Source organism: Colius striatus, chromosome 3, assembly GCF_028858725.1.
Source record: "Colius striatus isolate bColStr4 chromosome 3, bColStr4.1.hap1, whole genome shotgun sequence".
NCBI classification, from domain to species: domain Eukaryota; kingdom Metazoa; phylum Chordata; class Aves; order Coliiformes; family Coliidae; genus Colius; species Colius striatus.
The window spans coordinates 34,256,069-34,277,112 of record NC_084761.1 but is presented as its reverse complement, the minus strand read 5'-3'; the positions used below and the strand labels follow the sequence as shown (position 1 = coordinate 34,277,112).

Genomic DNA, 21,044 nt, shown 5'->3' with positions numbered 1-21,044 from the left:
CTGAACTATGTCAGTGTTGATGGTTTACAGCCCTACACTATGTACATAGACAGTGCCTTTGTCATACACATCTACTGATGTTTAAAAAGATAGTTTTAGAAACTAAGCAGTATCTTTTTTACATGATCAGAGAAATTAACAGCATTTTTCTATTGGAAAAGTTGTCACGAGAACTTAAATTATTCACTACAACCTGAATTCAAACAAATTCCTACCCCAAATTTTCAGTCTTTTTTAATTTAGTAAGAATTTTAAAAATAAGAAATGAAAAAATATTGTCATATTGCAGTGGAGTACAGTACAACACTTTGGTTGGTAATGGAAAGAGCAACTTTTTTTCTTTTTTTCCCGATTTGAGTCTGAGTTACAGTGTTACCCTTAAAGGGCACATTTTTGGTCTTCAGGTATCTATATACAGCTGCTTGCATGATAAACACAGCTAACTATCACAAGTTTGTTTTGACTGTTTGAAAGTGGTTTGTCTGCTTTGTGTTGAAGTACACAAGAGTTAAACCTCCAGATTTGTTTTCAAGTTCATCTATCTCTAAAAGCCCACAAAACCAGACTGTTTTGAAGGTAGTAAGTAATATTTTTAAAAGCATTCACTTAAAAAAAAAAAATCACTTTTGAAAATTTAGACTGCTGGTTGTTCAAGTTAAAAGAAAAATACCCACCACCACTATATCACCTTTCAAAATCATACTTTCATGACATATCTGCATTTATGTGATTGGTTTTAGTTGTCTCTGTTTTCATACAGATAAACATCTAATTTGAGGAAAAAGTTCCTTCTCATTTATACTGCTTAACTACCTTACTGGAATAGTTATTGTTATTTCAAAAAACCTTCAAATATAGTCAAAGTGTTTTGGCTCAAGTTCAAACTCAGTTTTAATATATTTGGTTTTGACTATGATTTCTTGCCTCTCTCGTTCTACACATGAACTTAATTTTCTTATTTTTTTCTTTCTTGAATACAGGAATGGGTTGGACAAGTAGAAATAAGTGCCCTTTCTCTTATGTACAAGTAAGAAAACCTTTATATTTAACTGAGATCAGTTGTAGTGAGTTGGTTGGAATAAGAAAGATGGAATTCTATGTTATACCATAATTCTGCAACTGTGGTCTGTATCTATGTCTTAGTACATCTGTACAAATGCTCTGATGTGCCTTGGCGGTACGAGTATTGTAGGCCATGTGCTAAAAAGCTGTTCTCATAGCTTCCCTGGTATGAAGTTGCATGTACCTATGTAAGATTGCCTTATGTACTGCTTGTGCTGGTTTTGGCTGGGATACAGTTAACTTTCTTCATAGTAGCTAGCATGGGACTGTGTTTTTAGTTTGTTCTGAAAACAGTGATGATAATTCAGAGATGTTTGTGTTACTGCTGTTTCAAGGCCTTTTCTGCTTCTCACCCCACCCTGCCAGTGAGTGAGTGGGCTGGGGATGCACAGAAGCTGGGAGGGGACACAGCTGGGACAGCTGACCCTAACTGACCCAAGGGATATTCAAGACCATATGGCCTCATGCTGAGTGTACACAGCTGGGGGAAGAGGAAGGAAGGGGGAAGGGATATTCAGATTGATGGCGTTTGTCTTCCCAAGTAACCATTAGGCGTGAGAGAGCCCTGCTGTCCTGTGGATGGCTGAGCACCTACCTGCCATGGGAAGGGGTGAATGAATTCCTTGTTTTATTTTACTTGTGTGTGCACAGCTTTTGCTTTCCCTGTTAAACTGTCTTTGTCTTAGTTCATAAGTTTTCTCACTTTTACCCTTCTGATTCTCTTTTCCATCCTACTGGGGGAGAGTAAGCGAGTGTCTGTGTGGTACGTAATTGCTGGCTAAGGTTAAACTAGGACACTGTTGTAGATTAATCTCCTCTCTGTGTAAATTTTCCTTTTTCGATTGAATCAGTGTAGATAGAGTAGTATGATTTTGTCAAGGGCCATAGCCTGAGCTATGCTTAAGAAGAGTTTTGGTATTTGTGCATAGATGAATGCTTCTCTTGGTGATGAACAGTTTTTCTAATGTGTTTTATACATAATCCTATATATATTAATCTTTCTTTGCAAAATAGTATGAAGCCATACGCTGAATATTTGTAACTGCTTTCTAATTACTATGCAAAGGAATGAGATATAATATACAGCATCGTCTCTTTCTGCTGTTTGTAAACCACTTAAATTCAATAATTCAAAATGCTTACTGTAAATTAATGACTTTCTTAGGCTCTTGATAAGGCAGTTGATAAGAGGGAAGAAACAAGCTAGTTAAGTATTACATTCAGACACTTAGATGAGTACTAAGTGCAGGAAATTGTGTGAAATTCTATCTGCATTTTATGTGTTTAATGAGACAATTTAGGGTTACCTGTGCTGCATGGCTGGAAAGGGAGTGAACTGAAAGTCAGAATAAAGCTTGGTTCAAGAGGCTTAGAAGGTGTGATGGTTAGATTGAACCAGGGTGTAGAGGGATGTAATTCAAATCTAACAAAATTGCATGCTTCGTTACATTGGAGCTGGATGGTTGTGTTATATTTCTGGCCATGAGAAAAGCACTCTCATGAAATAGAACCAATCTAATTTGATGTAACGATACATTACTATCCAGGGCCACAGGTGATACATGTGTGCAGAGCCAAATCCTGGTTGATAAGAGTATTTCAGTAATTTCCACTGGAAGCAGGAGAGGCTTGTGGCATAGTTGCAACTATATGTAGTATTTTGCTGTAGACTTGAACAAGGGAGAATTGCTGCTGCTGGTGTACTTGTTTTGGGAAGACTGGCTTCTATTAAGAAGGCAATTTAGAGGCTCTGGAAAAGGAGGAATGGTGATGGAGGTAGACAGAAAGAGCTGCCAAATGGAGAAATGTGAGAGTTTCACAGTTTTCAAGCATAGGATAGAAATGCAGCATGAGCAGGTTAGTTTTCATTTTCACTCTTTGAATTTGTCACAAGTATAACTTGGTTGTCTAATAAATTTTCCTTGAGTCTCTGAAGTATGTGGATCTCTGAGCTATGACATTGTTTTCCTCTGATAAGTGCTTTTTCTGAGTTGTAGAAAATTTTGGGATTTGGGTTTTTTAATGCAAAAAACACACCTGCAAAATAAATGTATTTACAAAGCTAATAAAACTTTTGCTTGTGTGACAAAGGAAGAAGTTGAAGGAAGTGACAGTTTGCTGAGCAAAGAATGAAAGGAAGAATTATGGATTAAAGAAGAAAATATAATAGCAGAGATTGATTATAGCAAAAATACAATTAGAAAGGTTGATAGTATTTATGTGTTTTTGAAAAGGGAAAAAAAATCTAATAGCACATCATGACAGTATAAGTTGTGCTTTTTCTTTTATTTGTCACTTTATATCCAGCTCAACTTCTTATGCTTTTTAATCTGAAAAGTTAAAAAACGAATTGTGTGGAATGTAAACCCTGAATTTGCTAACTGTAGTAGCTCAGGGCTTCATTTATTCCATTTTTAATCCTCTTAAATATAATGAGATACCAAAACTTAGTTTGCAGTGATAAAACTTTTTTCTAAAATTGTTTTGAAAAACTATGCTGGACTGATAACCTCGGTGATGAGAATCTGCCAGCACTGCAATGGCACACTGTCTGCTGGTTCAGTCCAAACTTCTCCAAAGGTTTGTTTCTGTTCTCTAAGTTGAAGAGACAACAGAGGAAACCCTTCATGGAGTCTTTATCCAAAGAGAAAGGGAAACCAAGCCTTCTGAAGGTCTTTTTGTTACAGTGTATCATCCATTTTAAAATACAAGAAGAGATTCTTCTTTTTTTCTTCTTTTCAAAGAATGTGGAAGACATGATTTTTGGAAGTGCTGGAGACTTGACTGCAATATCTCATCCTCAGACGATTCCTGCTGATAGTGTGTTGGGCTTTCAGCATATTCCTTAGCACTCCATGGCAGCTGAGTTGCTGTTTGGGAGCAGAAGCTTTGTGTGGACTCTTCTGAGCACAAGAGCTTGGTTTGGGAGGCAGGAAGAGTTTCGGAGCACAGATATGGGCTGACCTCTGTGCCTAGAGGGGTTTTTGCATGTGTGTAGTTAATCTGCTAGTACAGATTTTGCCTTAGCCATTGCTTGACTTCTCGAAACTTATCACTGTTTCTTGTCCATAAAACCAACCATCTCTTTGTGGTGGCAGGTTTCCAAATGGCAAAGTGTAATGAATTTCTCCAGGACAGGAGAACCATCATCTTTCTGGAAATTTGTTTCACTTATCATTGGATCTGGGCATGCTTTGCTAGCATAGTTTACTTTTCTGAAAGAATATTCTAGACTAAGTGTTTTTGGACCAGTGACAGTTGTACTGGTCTTCTTCGATATAGTATTCCATGAGATGTTTTCTGTGTGTTCCTTGAACGTGACTTGAATATACCACTTTTTGTTGATACTAATTTTAAAATGATTTAACAACCGCTATTTTTTTTCTCAGGAAAGATTTCATAATATATCGGGAACCAAATGTGTCTCCTTCACATGTAACAGAAAATGGCTTTTCTGATAAGGTAATAAAAAAAAAAAAAAAAAGAAAAGAAAAGTTTGACTACTGCCAGAGGCTTTGTTAAGACAACTTTATAAACAACAGGTAGTTCCTGTCAGTCTTAGTGATATTCAACACAGTGAAATATCTTGAGAATTCAGTTTTAACAATTTTTTTTGTATGTATTTAAGGCAGCTATTCTGTTGATACATGTGGCACTTCTTTGGTGGTCCATGTTTGAGGTGTGGTATGTCTTCCTAGTAATTTAAAATTCTATAAAAATCAATTTACAAGTGCTAAGTCACATAGCTACCTCTGTCTTAAATTCCTTTTGACTTTTGATCAAATTATTTTTGTTTTAAAGGGCATCAACTAAACATTTGTATGATTTTATTGATATTTTGAGATCCTGAGATACAACAAAGTGCATTCATACATTAAATTGAATTTAAAAGGTAGTGCTCATGAGCAATCGAGTGAGCTGCAAAACCTAAAATATCTGTGTGTTGTTTTTAATAGGTATTGCTGTGCTTCTCAAATGGAAACCACTATGATATTGTTTATCCCATAGAGTATTCAGAAAAGGCTGCTCTGTGCCAGTGTAAGTATTACATTTATAGTTAAAAACATGTGTTTTTACAAAAATTCTTGAAATCACCAATCAGTTTTCAGGAAAAGGCTTTATATGAAAGTTTATTGTAGTCATTCTTCAGTAGCTTAATTTTCAGTTTGAATTGTCAGTGACTGATTTTGCGAGAGCGTGAGTTCTTACTGTGTCTTCAATCTTGACAAAGCAGATTATATACCAAGAGGAAAAGACTTATCTACCTCCGTGAATCTGAAGGGTCTAATGTAAACAGAAATTGTTGGTGTACTAATTTATAGTCTGTTATGTTGTCTTTGGTCATCATTAGCAAACCAATTGTTTATGTTAAAATTTTCCATCCTTGTATCACTTGTCACAGGATTTAGGGGGATTACACATATGAAAAATAACTGTCATCATGGATTATTGTGTTCTTTACTAGATTGCAGAAATGTCCAGAGGCCATTAACTGGGTTTGATGACACTGTGACAGTCTCTACAAGGATTCTAATTCTTCATGAAATCTTTGCCTATGTGCAGATTTACAGAGGCTAAGGCCGAATTTACCTGTCGAGACCTGATTTCTCATAGCTTCACGCCTATCTGTTAAGCCATAGTAGCCGCATCTGGTTTTTCATCGAAGAACCATCAGAATGTTTGCTTGCTTTGATCAAAATAACTTGAAATGCATCACTAGTAGTGGTATAAAATTCATTTACCTTGTAACTGATTTTTGCTCTTCCTCATTGTCCTATTCCCCAGCTTTGCTGTATGAGTTGCTTTATGAGAAAGTATTTGATACAGATGTAAAGAAAATCATAGCGGAGCTTAGTGCCGTTGGTGTGACAGAGGAAAGCAATGGTAGCAGTGAAGTATCTGCTTCAGATTCAGAAGATGACAACTACAGGTAAATAGGATTTAAAAGTTACTTTAAGATGCCTGTGAGCAATACATGTTATACCAGTTTTCTGAATTTCTGTTGGGTAGTAGAATCAAACAGGGTTGGAAACTTCTACTAATTACTAAGAAGGACAAAACAGTAAGATTACACACTTCATTCTTTCATAGCTCCAGTCTTTACCGTACCTAAGGACAGCATTCTGGTTCCTCTATTTTTCCTGCAGTGTTTTTTTGGGTCCCTTTACATAATGGAATATTGTCATTGCAAAGGGTCCCTCTTAGTGTTTGAAATAGCAGAATACCCTGGGAGACTTGTTAGTGTGCCAGTCTGGCATGGGAAATTCCATGGGAATTACTTGACTCACTGTTGTGACTGACTAGAGTTACAGGAATCTAATCCAACTTGTGTTGCTTCTGCATCTGGAGGCTGAAATGCCTGCTTGAGCTGTAGCTAATGGAGAAATACAGATGTGGCGTGCTTAATTTTGTTCCTTGATCCTTGTGAATATATTTGTGAGTTTGCAATCGTTACGCTGGACCTGGATGCTCTAGTTAGCTTTGAGATTTTGACCTACAGATTCCTTTTTCACAGTCTTTCACAGTGCCATTTTTGCATACGCATATTGGAAGTTTTTCTTTTGTTTAATACTGTTCTTAAACCCTTGGTTTATTTGAAGTTCCATTGAAACTGTGGAGATTTTGCTGTGTTAGTGCATTATGCCCCCTCTTCCTGCTGAACATCACTGAAGTCCTTTCTAGGGGCTCTGCCGTAAGTTATGTGACAGAAGAAATTCTTTGAGACAATGGGAGCTGATTTTTATCTCAAGCCAAAAACAACAGAAAGGAAGATGATGGAAATCATTGCAGAAAGAAAACCAAATTCTGCGAAAGGGATTAGCTTCCTTTCTTGTTTGGAAAAAAAAAAATACTAGGGAACATTTAAAATTAAAATACAAAGTATTTCTGCCTCTGGGAACAATTAATGTAGTTAAATGTCAGAGAGTGGAAACCTTTTTTATTCTTTCTTGTTCTTGGAGCTTTCATGGGCTTCATATGCTGTAGCATTACCCTGTGTCTTTGGGATTAATAAGAAAATGTATTGCTAACCTTCATAGCCCCTTTGTAAATGGCCATATATTCACTTGAGACTATATAATTCAGTGGTTTTGATTGAAACCATGTATCTTACAATGCAAGAGCTAGTGTATGGGATTTTGGACCTAGTTAACCCAAATTGCAAACACTTTGCTGTGTTTATGAAGTCTTAAATTCTTTGCTTGTCTAAAGTTGGCTTCAGCTTGTTTCATTACCTAGTTTTCCAGAATTTATTTTATAAATGTGAGCTTTTCAGTTGTGTTGCTATTAAATGTAATAGTTCATTTTGGTTTTGAGTGAAGTTAATGCCGAGAGTTGCTCTAGGGGAAAAATACTTGATTTTTCTCAGGTGTAGGAATGTATGTTAGGTGTAGAAAAGAGTAAATTCAAGTGCCTGACTTTTGGTTTTAAGATTTTTTTTTTTTTCCTAAATATCTGCTTTTTTAATGTTTTTCCTTAATAGTTGCAAAAAATTTTAGAGGATTTCTTTGTCTTCCTTACCTGCCTTGCCTTTTCTTTTTTTCCCCTTAAGTGACAGCTAAGTTAGTGCATATAAGTTAGACTTCCTTAAACTTGTACTTAGAAACAGAAATCTTATTTTTAGCTTATATAATATAGAAATGTAGCTCTTTTAGACTGAGCTTTGTTATTTTGGGAGATGTTCTGTGGCATGTTTATTGTGGAAAAATATGTATAGAGTGATATTTTTATCCACTTCCAAGCTGTTACATACCCGATTTCCAGGCCTTATTAATACTATATTTTGTTTCTGTCCTTTTCCAGAAGTAAAGCTGCAACAGTTACTGATATGAATGGATTGAAGTGTCTTTCTGGCAACAAGGTATTTATATGTTAAGATTTATTTTCTTCCTAATAACTTGTTCTCTGCTGTATTTTTCCATGTTTAATGTTCGTGAGAGATTCTTGAATTTCTAGTTTTCCAAACATGGAATATCTTAAACTACTTGTTTCTTTGAAAATTATTGTTTGCTTTCAATGTGTCAGAAGGTGGATAATGTCCTTTTTAATGCTGCTTAGTTGTTTCTTGATTTTGTTCCACTATGGTTAAAAGGACACCATTGAATTATTTTTTTTCAAAGATCTTTGTGCTATATTTATTTTCAGCTTTTTATGTTTGACTTTAAAGCTTAAGCACAGTGGTTGAAGAATGTCAAACTGTACATCTTTGCGTAGTTGTCCATTTAACACTTTGTTCTGCTTCACACAGCACCTTAAGAGCAATGGGAATCCTACCTTGTTGGTCTTACCTAAAAAGGTTCTTAAATCACTCAATCCAGCAGTTTACAGAAATGTTGAATATGATGTTTGGCTCCAATCCAAATGGGGTAAGTAACCGAATACTTAAAAGTTCCACCTTTTGCAAGCTGAAGTAAAGCCCTCTTGAAGAACAGTGATGCAAATGGCAGTTTGGGTTTAGGCAGTGGTGTTACTCACATGGGTCAATGTGCAGATTTAGGGCCTGAGGGTGTGCATTGTTACTACATCAAAAAAAGTAACTGTCATATTTAATAAATAATAACAAACTAATAATATATTACTGCTAATGTATTTACAGATCAGCAAAAACAAGATTTTTCTATTGCTGCTGGCATGCAATACTCAGTTGGAGATAAATGTAAAGTAAGTAGTAATGATTTATCGTTTATAGAGACATCAGCATTTTGCTCAAGATGCCAATTTTCCCACTTCCTTAACTATTTTGGTACATAATTGCTACTTCCTAAGTATTCTTCGCTTGTGTCTTCAGCTGTACATACAGTTCCACGATGAACAAAATTGTAGTGTTTTCTGTCATGCAAAGTTTTCTTTGGAGAGATCAAACCAAATATCACAGTTCCATGTGTTTCTATTAGCTCTGGAGATAATGATTACTGTTTTTAAATTGGCTTTATTCTAATCCGATTATTTTCAAGTAACAGAATGCAGCTTGCTTTAGTTTAGATCCTTAAGATCCTGAAGTTTTGGATGGTTATTTTTCTTGAAATATACGAAGAATGTTACACAGTCTCTTTTAAAATTCTATTAAAATTTGTAGTATGTATTGCTGCTTAAGAAGAAATAAGATTTGCCATTAAATTCTGTAGTACTCAAATTTTAGATGAATCTCCTTAAGTATGTTAACTAAACTGGTGATACTTGGCTAAATATGGTTCTTTCTAGGACTTTAAACTGTCTGTTAAAAATATTAATGTTAATGTGAAAGTATTCAATTAGGTTTATCGTGCAGCATGGAGACTCAGTTTGTACTTTTAAAAATTGTATAATGGAATTAAACGTAGTGATTAATTTCATTGCTTAAAGGTACATACTTAAGAGTTCTACTTACGACCCTAAAGCTCTGTTGTGTAGTATTTACTAAAAGGTTACAGATGATATTAGTAGAAAAACCTGGTAATTAAGATAGTCTTCCTGTCAAATTTTATGCATATGTGACAAAGCAGTAAATATATGGGATAAAAAATATGGTATGGGAAGAGGACAGTAAATGATGAAAAGTAGACTTGACCAAACCAATACAACTGGAAAGCCAAATATTGTAGCAGCATTTTATGAAATTGATTTTGTTTTTAACAAAAGACTTTAAAGGATGTGGAATGTCAATCAGATAAGTAACACTGTGATCGTGTCTAAAAAACACTCTGGTTGGTTGCTTCAAAAAACTTCCTGAAGAACAACTTCAGAAATAGTTGATGGTCATAGTGTTCTTAATTAAACTAAATTTCACTGAAATTAGTAATGAGTTTTTCCTTTCTTAATATGGATTTTAACAAGGAAAAAATTTGGGTTTTATTCTAAGAGAAGGTCTTTTCAGTAAAGCTAAAAATTAGTGGTATGCTCATTACGTTTAACTTTCTCATGTAGTTTGGAAAGCCATGTTTCGTTAAGTAGTGTTACTTGACAAGCTTTCTGGAGTGTTATTGTGTTTTAATAGTGTATTTATTTATTTATTGCAAGCAATAAGCATTGAAGATTTGCTTTTGATATGTTTACTGAGTTACATGACATTTACTTCTCAGGTGTTTGAGAAAAAGTTCTGTTTTTAACATTGCTGATCTCTTAAGGAGTTTGTCCTCTCATTGTCTTCTTTGAAGCTGTCCTTGATTTGGCTGGCATAGTTAATTTACTTCATAGTAGCTAGCATGGGACTATGTTTTCAATTTGGGCTAAAAACAGTGTTGATAACACAGGGATGTTTTCATTACTGCTAAGCAGTGCTTACTCAGAGTCAAGGCCTTTTCTGCCTCTCACCCCACCCTGCCAGTGAAGTGGGCTGGGGGTGCACAGAAGCTGGGAGGGGATACAGCTGGGACAGCTGACTCCAGCTGACTCAAGGGATATTCCAAAATGTATGGCCTCATGCTCAGCATATACAGCTGGGTGAAGAGGTAGGAAGGGAGGGGTATTCAGATTGATGATGTGTGTTCTCCCAAGTAACCATTACATGTGATGTAGCCCTGCTGTCCTGGGGATGGCTGAGCATCTGCCTGTCCATGGAAAGGGGGGAATAAATTCCTTGTTTTGCTTTGCTTGTGCATACAGCTTTTGCTTTCCCTGGTAAATTGTTTTTATCTCAATGCACTAGTGTTTTCACTTTTACTCTTTTGCTTCTCTCCCCCATCCCACTGGGAGGACAGTGAGCAAGTGGCTGTGTGGTGCTTAGTTGTCAACTGGAGTTAAACCATGACAAGCTAATGCATGCTTTTTTTTCTTACTTTTTTTCCTTATAGGTGCGCTTAGACCATAATGGCAAATTTTATAATGCCCATATTCAAGAAGTTTGTTCAGAGAATGGGCCAGTTGTTGTATTTGTAGAAGAGCTTGGAGCAAAGTAAGTGCTTAATCTCTTTTGGAAACGAGTGACAAAGTGAACTGAGGTAATGGCAACATGGCTTTAGTGCAGAGTGAATTTCAGCATATGAACTTCTTTAATCAAAGCAGTACTACAACAAAACTGTTAAGAAAATGGTATACCAAGTAAAAAAAGAAATGTTTCTGCACTGGTGGCCACTTCAGACATATTTTTTTTTAGTGCCACATGGGTCGGATATTACTTGCAGAGTAAAACAGGAACTACATTAGTATTAGAAGGTTTTTTACACAAGATTTAATCCTGAATGGATTGACACCATGGTAAATAAGGGTTACTTGTGCTTAATAATTTGATGCTAGATTTGTGATAAGCTTTTCATTTCCATCAAAGCACCTTGCTTCTCTCTTGGTTGAGTAACTCTGCCTGATTTTGTACAGATTGCTGTGTTACTGTTTAGATCAGCATCATCTGTGCCATACCTTGGGAAAACTGTTTAGTTGTCAGGGTGGGGGGCCTGTGAGTTTTTCTATGTGGTGTTAGCTGGCTATTTTGTGTGGGTGTTTTGGGGTTTTTTTGGATGAGAGGTGGGTTTTTTTCTTGTTTTTCAGGAGGTGGGGGCAATTTTAAGACATGTTTGTGAGCTCCACCATAAATTCTGTAACTCTTCTGGGACACAGTTGAGTGTAGTTTGGGAAGAAGGACCACTTTAGTCAAAGTAAATGAGGAAAAGAGAAAGATGTCCATAAATCTCATGCAGAGTCTTTTTTAAGGACAATAAAAACAGAGAGAAAATACTGCGAGATATCTGAATATTGTTCCCTTCTTAAATTGAGATTTAGCCTGATTCGAACTCTCTGATACAGATTTGAATGTCTTCAAATAATGTAAATGGTTGCAGATCCTCCAGCATCCTCAATTAAAAATGCAGTAATTGCTCTGGGATTTAAACCACCTATATAAGGATTTTCAGTCTTGACATCTATTGTGATGTTTGTAGTAAGTTTATTTGAGTGTGTTGTTTTTTCTGATAATTCTCCCTTTTTGTCTGCCCTAAAGACACTATAGTACTCACTTCATAAATGGCTGACCATTCTTTACAGGATAACTTTGCATTAGTTGACCAGAGCAAACTTTATTTTAAAAAAAGAAATGAAAGTATCTTTTCTTCTTTGTCTTTGCCTCCATAATTCCTTGTTTTGTAGGCATGCTGTCTCACTGAAGAGCCTTAAACCTCTTCCACAGGCCTCTCCTATGGAGGGCTGGAACACTGTGCCAGGGAAGAAGATAAAAAAGTTTTTCCCAACATGGGGGCAGAATACGCAGCCCGGTAGGATTGTACTTGTCTTTGTGTGGCAGAATCTTTGTTGTCAGATAGTTGTCCCAAAGAGCTTAAAGAAGCATTAAAAAAACCAAAATCGCCTGTTTTCACGTCTCTATCACAGATGCAGATTGCAGAGGGCCAAAGAATCAGAGCAAGTTAATAAAACCCCAGTCAGCACTACCTCCTCGACTTCAGCATACTGTGGGAACCAGGCAGCACCAGTTCTTATGTTCTGGACCTCAACCTCCTCAGACCTCAACTGAGCAAAAAGCTCCAGGCAGGAATCCTTCCCAGACTGTAAGGTAAAACTGCAAATAACTTCCTCCTTACCTTGAACTTTAGCTGAGCTTCTTGGAGCCTAGGCATCTGCTTCAGTTACTTCCAACATTCTCTTTTGAAATATGTTGCCATGGAATTTTTAAGAAGTATTTAAAGTCCTTAAGGATAAACACAAGCACAGGAAAGGAAATTGTTTTTTTAAAAAAGATTTTTAAACCCTTTTCAAAAGAGCTGCCATCATGAGCTCCCCCTCTTCTTCTGGCATGGCAATGTCTTCCCTGGAAGCACTGTACACAAAACTGCAGCTGCTTCCTGAAAAGTGGATGTTGTGTTTTTTCTGGTTGGGGCTGAAGTAGTGTTGCATGTAGTGCTGCTCGGGCATGGTTAACATCTTCCTGCAGCTTTTGCACAACCTATCATAGAGGATTGCTTCATGTTATGACTGACACTTGGAGTACAAGAACAGTATTTTGCTTGCATTTATTAGTAGCGATTTTTTTTGATTCATTGTGCTGCTGTGGCTAAGTTTTTGTTTTCATCATTGCTGCTCTTCTTTTACCTAAAAGACTATTCTGTACTTGGCTACTAACTGAAACTCTTTATGGTCTTTTCTGTCACTTTTGTTTTGTAGCTCTTTGTGGAATAAATGGGGCTGGGATGTCTTTGGAGTCTGCCCCACAGAACATCTTAAGAACTTTTTTCTTTCACCTTTAACCCAAATACAAAAATTACCCTGAAGTGTTTAGTGAAGGAATTCAGAAAGCTGAAACAATGATGTTAATTTTATATAGCACTGTTTCTAACACTGAAAATTATGCATTTTCCTTTTGTTGTTGTATTTACAAAGTCTTCTTCCCCACCTTTCTCTTGCATGTTCATAGATAGCAGATGGGGGATGGCCCAGAAATGGGTTGGATCACTTGATGTAGACATTTGGGTTTTAACTGTGATCTAATAAGTACTGTTTGTTATAAAGACTTTCATAACTGTATCAAACTGAATAAATTATGGACGGAAATCCATTGTTTCTCTTCTGTAAACTTTATGAGTAAGGATAACTTGCAGTAGGCAGAAAGAAGTGTGGTACATGTAGAGTCACATAAGCAGTTCTACAGGATTATCTTTTTTACTTCTAAACCATGAGTTTCCTTTCCAGAAAACCGGACCGCGAGAGAACTGAGGACCTGAACCACGGCAGCAGAGATTGTAACTACTTTGGCCTGTCTCCAGAGGAACGCAGGGAGAAACAGGCAATAGAGGAATCTCGTTCTCTGTATGAGATCCAGCAGAGGGATGAACAAGCTTTTCCTGCTCTTTCCAATGTATGCTATTTTCTTTGTAATTAATAGTGCATTTTTCAAACTTGTCCATAAACCTGTAGTTAGCAGTTGTTTTGCTGTCCCTGCATTACTGTACGATTCCAAAGTTAAACATATTTTCATGACCCTCACTTCCTACATGGAAGTGTATGAATTTACAATGCTTTATGTAGCCATGATAAGATACATATGTAGTAGTTTCCTCTCGGAATAATTAACATCAACTGTGCGTGGTTCTTTGAGCATGTAAATGTGGTACACATGAGCTTCTGAAGCTGTGGACTTCTTTTTTCATGTCCCTCCTGTCTTTGAAAGGCTTTACAATCCTTTACAGGTAGACGTCTTTTTCTTGTATAGTGGGATCAAACTTCAAGGCGAGGATAGAACTTGCTCAGAAGTACAGTTAGTGTAGCTGAAAAAATAGCTCAGTAAAATGTCACTGCAGTGCTTGAATTAGTATCAGAGGTGAGTAGATGATTGTTTGTGATTTGGTTCACAACAAACCCTGTTTTACATATCAGTGACTTTTCTTTTTAGCCTGATAAGAACTTGCCTGGTGTCATAAGTAATGCAAATGCCTTGTCAGACTTTTTTTTTTTTCCTGTTATGTTTCTGAGCTAGCTTCAGAGGACTTGTCTATGTCTGAGGGAAGAATGTTGTTTTTAGACTTTCAAAGATTATTCTATTGATGCATGTTCTAAAGGAAGTGGATTGAACTCTCAGTACGTCCATGGAGTGAGCAGATATGGTGGGTGAAGACTGCTGTCCACACAGGTTTATTCTAGGGACGTGTGGGGCTTTTTGGATTTGAATCCTAGAGAAAAGAGAAAGAACCACCAGGCTGGGAGAAATGAGTAGGGGAAAGATGGGCTTTGAATCTCTTGCTCTGTGTAAGAGGCTTCCTGTGTGCTGTCTTTCAGTTCTTGAGCAGTACTTTCATCTATTGGTGTAATGGAGAGGAAATGAACAGCTCATCTGTTCTGGAAAGAACAAACTAAGTCTGAAGCCCAATGGGCAGAGATTACTGCCTCTCTCTGAGCTGTGGTTAACAGCATGTTGTATTTACACACCAGCAAAAGGAGGATGTGAATTTGGAGCAGATACTGTCTGAGAGAAGCAGATTTTGTTTGTCATTTAAACTAGTGCCATGAATGCTTTTAAAGGACACTTTACAAAATTTAGCAGTGGATGAATCTGAATGATACTGATCAAGACTGCTTTCCCTCTCACCCCCTTCCTGCTTATCAGAGAGAAATACTACGTGTTGTGAAGGTGTAACAGTATCCTCACGGATGATAGTGAGTGTTATCCAGTTTCTCACATAAATTCATATTTCTGCTTTTGTGAACTTCTTTAGAGTCAGTCAGTCTTTCAGACTGGTGCACAGACTATGGATAATTTAAACCAGAAGAAGTTCTCAAGTAATGAGAGAAGAAACAGCAAATGGACAGCAGAGGTGGAAGAGCAGAAGGATAAAGGTAAAAATAAATGGGTTTAGATCAAGGTGCTTTTTTATTTGCTTGATTTTATTACCAGCCTCAGAATTTATTCAAGATGGGGCATCTATTTAGGCAATGAGGAGAAAATTATCATAAGTAATAGTGCCAAACTAAGCTAGGCTTGAGCTAGCAAAGGTGTGGTTTGGGGAGAAAATACGTGTTTTCCAGCTTTGCAAATGTGGCTGAGGAATCACAGTATCTCAAGGGTTGGAAGGGACTTCGAGAGAGCATCTAGTCCAATCCCCCTGCAGGACTTCCTAGAGTAGGTCACACAGGAGCTCATCCAGGTGGGTTTTGAATGTCCCCAGAGAAGGAGAATCAACCCATCTGGGCAGCCTGTTCCAGTGCTCTGTCACTCTCACAGTAAAGAAGTTTTTGCTGGGATTTTTATACTACATGGGAAAAGAAATGAGAGAAATGGAAAGACTATCAGACCTGTGCTAAATTATATTTTCTTGAAATTCTAGTGAGTCTGGGAGAAAGTGCCAGTGGGAGGAGTATTAAAAGTGTTTATGGGAGTCAGTTAAGAAAAAAGTAGGTGAAAGTATTCAATGTGGCATGGTTGAGAATTAGTGTACAATAGTACGGAAAGGAGGGAGGAGGTGATGTACAGAAGAGTTGAAAAAAACCTTGTTTACAGTAGAAAGAGATGTCGCACAATCAACATTTGTTTGGATTTTCTCTCTCCCCTCAGTGTATTATAACACTCTTTTGCTTCTCTTCAATGTCTTTAAGATATTCCTCTTCTGTGAGGAAGTGGAATGTGTTGGTAATAGGTAAAAGCTGTAGCTGTCAGGAGGTAGTAAATCTTTGCTGAATGCAACTGGCTGGCAGATTTTTTTAAAATATTATTTTTGGTCCTGTCAACTTTGCTATGACTCAACAAATTTAATCTTGGCTTCTTCCATTTTTTTTTTTTCCTGACTAAATAAAATTCAAACTCTTTAGACACCTCTTAAGCTGTTCCTTCCCTCTGGTTTTTTTTGTTCTTTTATTTTTTTCTTTCTTAATCTCTGAGGCATTGCTGTTGTGTATTCACAGAATGGTAGGGATTGGAAGGCACCTCTAGAGATCATCTAGTTCAACCTCCTAATTTAATTATTTATGGTACTTGTGCTCCTAGTCCCTCTTATAGTATATAATACCTTCTCGAATAGTCTCACAAAGACTGTTACCTATTTTTGATTCTCCAGAGATCTGAAATTTATTTCATTTGAAAGCTTGTATAATCAGCAATGCCAGGAAAACAAGTTCATGTAGAGAAAGTTCTTTACTATAGTTAAGATAAGTTTTACTGAAGTGCATGACGCGTACAGATTTCTGTGGTTTTCCTAACACTCTGGGCTGTGTTCCTGAAACTATGTTAAAAGTCCTAAGGGAATAAACTGTACCTCCTTCTGAGTATTTAGTTTCCTGTTGGTGCTTGGGCAATTAGCAGAAGTTCTCTGATATTCTTTTAATTTACATTATTGTCTAGTTCTGATACCGCATATACTGAGATTTTAAAAAAATAGAGATCTGTTTAGCAGCAACTATTAAACTTATGTGTTATTTAAAGCTGATTGTCGAGTAGTGGTAACTACGTTTGAACAGAATCTAGGATGCTGATTATGCCATGATTTTTTTTCAGTGCAGCCTTCCCCACCAGGTGTTTGCTGGTGCTCAAGAAATTAAAATGTCTCCATCAGTCTGAAAACTTTCTGGGTGTTTTGAACCATTGAAACCCTCTGAACTGATCTTTTACTCAGTCAAAAGTAGACAAGACTGAGTTTCTTAAGAGTTTCTCTTCAGTTGTGATTATGTAAATACAGATCAAGACATTTTCACTTTAAGCAAAGCACAGTCTTCTTTTTTACTAAGAGGGATTTATGATGAGTGACATGTTTAAAGAGGCAGCTACATTTTTTCCTGCTTCCCTCAAGCATCACCGAAATGGTTAACAAACATTGGTACAGAACTCTGTAGAGCTTTGAAAATGTAGGTTGAAAAAGTTGCTCTTGTTACTGCCCTAATGACTGTTTGGTTTAGGATGCTTTGATCTTTGATAAAAATTTAAGCTTTAAGTTTTCTAAAGTAGTATGTGCTCAGGTAGGTTTTGTTTTGAAGATTTAACTTTGGAAAAAGAAAGTTTAACTGGCTTAAGTTGTGGTAGCCATAAATGGTGTAATGGTTCATTTACTAGGTTATGTCTTGGTGTTACAGAGTCAAATTCCAGGCAGATCCACTTAAGTCAGAAGCTTGAGCCAAATTCATCTGAGGTAATCTTAAAGAAAAGACCAAATTTTCTTTTAATGTTATTGCTTCTCTGATACATGATTAGCAGAGCAATAGCTGCTTTTAGAGCTGTGATTGCTGCTGCTGCTTTACAGCTTTTAGTGAAATACTTGTAAGGCTGGAGGCTTGTATTGCTGTCAGCTTTCCTCAGCCCCTGTAACCCATACTTACAGTCTTTCTCTGCAATCTGAGTTCTCAAATCTGGGCTATCGAGAGCACTTATGAATATGGATTTGTAATTGCTTAGTACAGTCTGTACTTTCAGTATAATGAGACCACAGGAGATTGATGTTTACTAATAGTTACTATGCTAACAGACCACAATCTCTGAAGTTCAGTAAAGATTTGTGGCCTCTTGTTGGCTTTTAACATTTGCTGTCCTTTCAAGGAGCAAAATGTTATGCTAGTGTGATAGTGATTGGGTGCATAGCCCACTTTGTATGTAGGGTGATTTAATATCACTGAATGCCTCTTTGTAAAGTAAATCTTACTATTAGACTAGCCGTGTCTGTTGTTTCTAACTTTGCTTTAGAAGAATAGTCAAGATGAGAGTTATCCAAAAGCTTCATCTCCTTTGGAACAAGTAAAAACAGACTCTCCGATTCTTGCTGAACAGGTAAGAAATGTTTGTTTGATTTCAAAGTTTTCCAGTCAGGAGACCAGACAAAGGGGACCTTCATCACAGCCACGTATGTATTATAATACTGGCTCTCAGTTGCATAGTTGTTTCTATGGTTAGGAATCTGTTATGTCAACATAAAGAATGTAAAAGGACAACCCTTAATAGGATGAAAGCACCTTCTTAAAGTGCCTTCCACTTTAAATTCTTCACGTTTGCCTTTTCAGGTTTTTCCAACATTATTGGTAATCGTTGATGAAGATGGCTTTTCTTTTGAGTGGGAGATCCTTTTAAATTTAGTGGAGGTGTTTATAACGTTGGCTGGCTGTGATACAGGCATGGCCTGGATAGAGCTCAGGGTAGAGTTCTTCATCCCCTGATGCAATGTATCTCGGATCTCTCTTATGTATACATAGGATATGTTACTAGTTAATATTTTGCTAGGGTGATAGTAGTAGTCTGGGTATTGAGTCATCAAACCTTTTTTGATACAAGTTGAACACGTTAAGAGTCACCAACAATACTGATTTAGAGTAATTTATTATGTCTTTGTTTTTATAGAACCTGACAGAATGCTTACCAAGTGTAACTCCAACACCCTCACCAGTCTTTTCTGAGGTGCATTTACCTCCAGCAGTGCCTTCTGTACCAGCCATTGTGCCAGCTTGGCCTAGTGAGCCAACAACTTATGGACCAACAGGTTTGAAGAAGTGTTAACGTAAATCAGAAACTACTAACACTGAAAAATACTTGTCTTGTGAAATTGAAGATGCCTCCAGGAGACACCATTTTGTATAACTTCACATTCCAAAGGCAGTCATTTATAGGAATACAGTTTCTCACTGCAGAAAGCTAGTGGGAGTTCTTCTAGATCTTTGGTTGCCCACATATATGGTTTGCTTTACTTCCTACCTGAAGTTGGAAGATAGTTGTGTACTCAAGCCTCTGATTCTGTCCTGAGTGGGAATAGCATTGAGTTTTGAGGGAGCTTAACCTGAGAACTTGCTTAAGATAGAACACATTGTCAGCGTGTCCAGGCTCAGCATGTGTTTGTGCTCTGTGTCCCATGTAATAAGCTCCTTGATTAATTAAGTACTTGGCTTGGACCAGATATGTTTGGAGCTAAAGAGATCTGTTTGGACTCAAGCCTTAAAACCAGTGTAATGGTTTTCCTGTGCTGTGCATATCTTCTGAATGTGGAATGAGCTTAGATTCATATTGCTCATTAGATCAGGTGCTGTATTTTCTCTCCTATTGTTGCACTTCGGTACAAGTGCTAGTTTTCAGATCGGCATTCTGTGTTGACACGAGACGATAATCCTGTCATACTTGGCCACATGAGCAACAGAAGATGCACAGCCTTGTTAATCTGAGCTCAGATTTGAAGTTAACTGTAAATGACTAGTCAGAATGGGAACTGCAGAGATTCACATGCAAGTTTCAGATTTGCCCCTCCCTTCTTTTCCCTTCCTATTTCCCTCTGATATTCATAATTTTAAAAATAAATATGGGAAGAGTTTCATTGTTTCTGGACAGCTTAACTGTTACATTCTTTCTGAAAACTATTCTCTGCATTTCAGTTCAATCCTGTAACTTCCCAGCTCAAGCATTTCCTCCTGTGTTTTCCTAAATACCTTTTTTCTTTTTTTTTTTCTTTTGAAACTTGCTTTTCTGCAAGTTTTTCCTTTTTCTTTTGTGATTTTTTGTTTCTATGTAGTTTATGTAGGCATGTGTGGGTTTTTTCTTTTCCCTTAGGTATTCCAGCCCAGATACCTGCTTCTTCATTGATGCCAGCCCCAGCAACGGGACCTGACTCTATTGTATCACAGGCTCAGGTAACATCTGCTCCAGTTGCTGGAGTTCCTGTGTCGCTACAAGCAGTTAACCAGCCTTTAATGCCTTTGCCTCAGACTCTGAATCCTTATCAGGATCCGCTATACCCTGGATTCCCTATTAGTGAAAAGGGAGAAAGAGCCGTTGCACCCTCTTACTCCCTGTGCAATACTGGGGAAGACTTGCCTAAAGGTGAGATGCTAGTAAAAGGTCTGGATTTTATACCATTTGTCCTATTAAAAGCTGTCTTAACATGTAGGTAAAGACAACTTCTTGGGTCCTGTTGATAGTCTGTGCCAAAAGACTTGATTGTCATCCTGTGACTTAAGGTGTGGGTGGAAATATTGAGTAGTTTTAACTCTTTAGTTTGCGTTGCTAACATGGATACCTCATGGGATCATTTTATGCTGCTTTATTTTACCTGCCATGACTTGAAGTTTTGTGAAGGTAAATGATTTTCTCTGGAGAACTGTTTTCTTTTACAGTAACAGGTTTTCTCTTGTGATCAAAAGTTTGGGTGTTGTTCAGCAATTCCTTGTCTAGCCTGGGAAAATACAGGCTTTGGCATCCTGCAAATCTGGGGTATGCTCAGAAAGAGTATATCATGTCTTACTGCATGGTGGTGTTTGTTTACTGAACTGTTAATTTAAAAACTAAAAGTTCAGTTCCACAAACTGTTAAAACTGCAGTTGTGTTCTAGATATCTTACTGTGGCAAAAAATAACCTTGAGTCAATTGAAGACATGCAAGTGGTAGCTTAATATCAGTGTTCCTCTACTGAAATGGGACTTTATACAGGGGCTGATTTTTCTGTCAGATAAAGTGTAATATTTTAGGTGTTCATAGACCTTTTTTCTTTTTTTTTTCCCTAGATAAGAATATCCTTAGATTCTTCTTCAATCTTGGTGTGAAGGTAACTTTTCAAACTTATGGTTTTTTGGTTATATCATAAAATCTGCTTGTATTTGGTAGTACTTAAAGTGTTGAA

At 37.0% G+C, this 21,044-nt stretch overlaps 1 protein-coding gene across 5 annotated transcripts in view; it reads left to right on the top strand.

Moving 5' to 3' along the window:
• Positions 1 to 21,044, top strand: part of OTUD4 (OTU deubiquitinase 4) — a 34,533-nt gene that overhangs the window by 9,296 nt on the left and 4,193 nt on the right. The window contains exons 5-22 of one of the 5 annotated variants that reach the window (XM_061991960.1): positions 981 to 1,027; positions 4,452 to 4,524; positions 5,019 to 5,100; positions 5,848 to 5,992; positions 7,864 to 7,921; positions 8,309 to 8,426; positions 8,657 to 8,721; positions 10,830 to 10,930; positions 12,115 to 12,239; positions 12,355 to 12,535; positions 13,669 to 13,834; positions 15,189 to 15,309; positions 17,533 to 17,588; positions 18,137 to 18,220; positions 18,785 to 18,923; positions 19,979 to 20,058; positions 20,152 to 20,248; positions 20,929 to 20,969. In XM_061991960.1, coding sequence (XP_061847944.1) covers positions 981 to 1,027; positions 4,452 to 4,524; positions 5,019 to 5,100; positions 5,848 to 5,992; positions 7,864 to 7,921; positions 8,309 to 8,426; positions 8,657 to 8,721; positions 10,830 to 10,930; positions 12,115 to 12,239; positions 12,355 to 12,535; positions 13,669 to 13,834; positions 15,189 to 15,309; positions 17,533 to 17,588; positions 18,137 to 18,220; positions 18,785 to 18,923; positions 19,979 to 20,058; positions 20,152 to 20,248; positions 20,929 to 20,969 — 1,779 coding nt within the window. Of the gene's footprint in view, positions 1 to 980; positions 1,028 to 4,451; positions 4,525 to 5,018; positions 5,101 to 5,847; positions 5,997 to 7,863; positions 7,922 to 8,308; positions 8,427 to 8,656; positions 8,722 to 10,829; positions 10,931 to 12,114; positions 12,240 to 12,354; positions 12,536 to 13,668; positions 13,835 to 15,188; positions 15,310 to 17,532; positions 17,589 to 18,136; positions 18,221 to 18,784; positions 18,924 to 19,978; positions 20,249 to 20,928; positions 20,970 to 21,044 lie in introns of those variants that run through there. The other 4 variants (XM_061991959.1, XM_061991957.1, XM_061991956.1 and 1 more) reach the window with 4 other exon arrangements.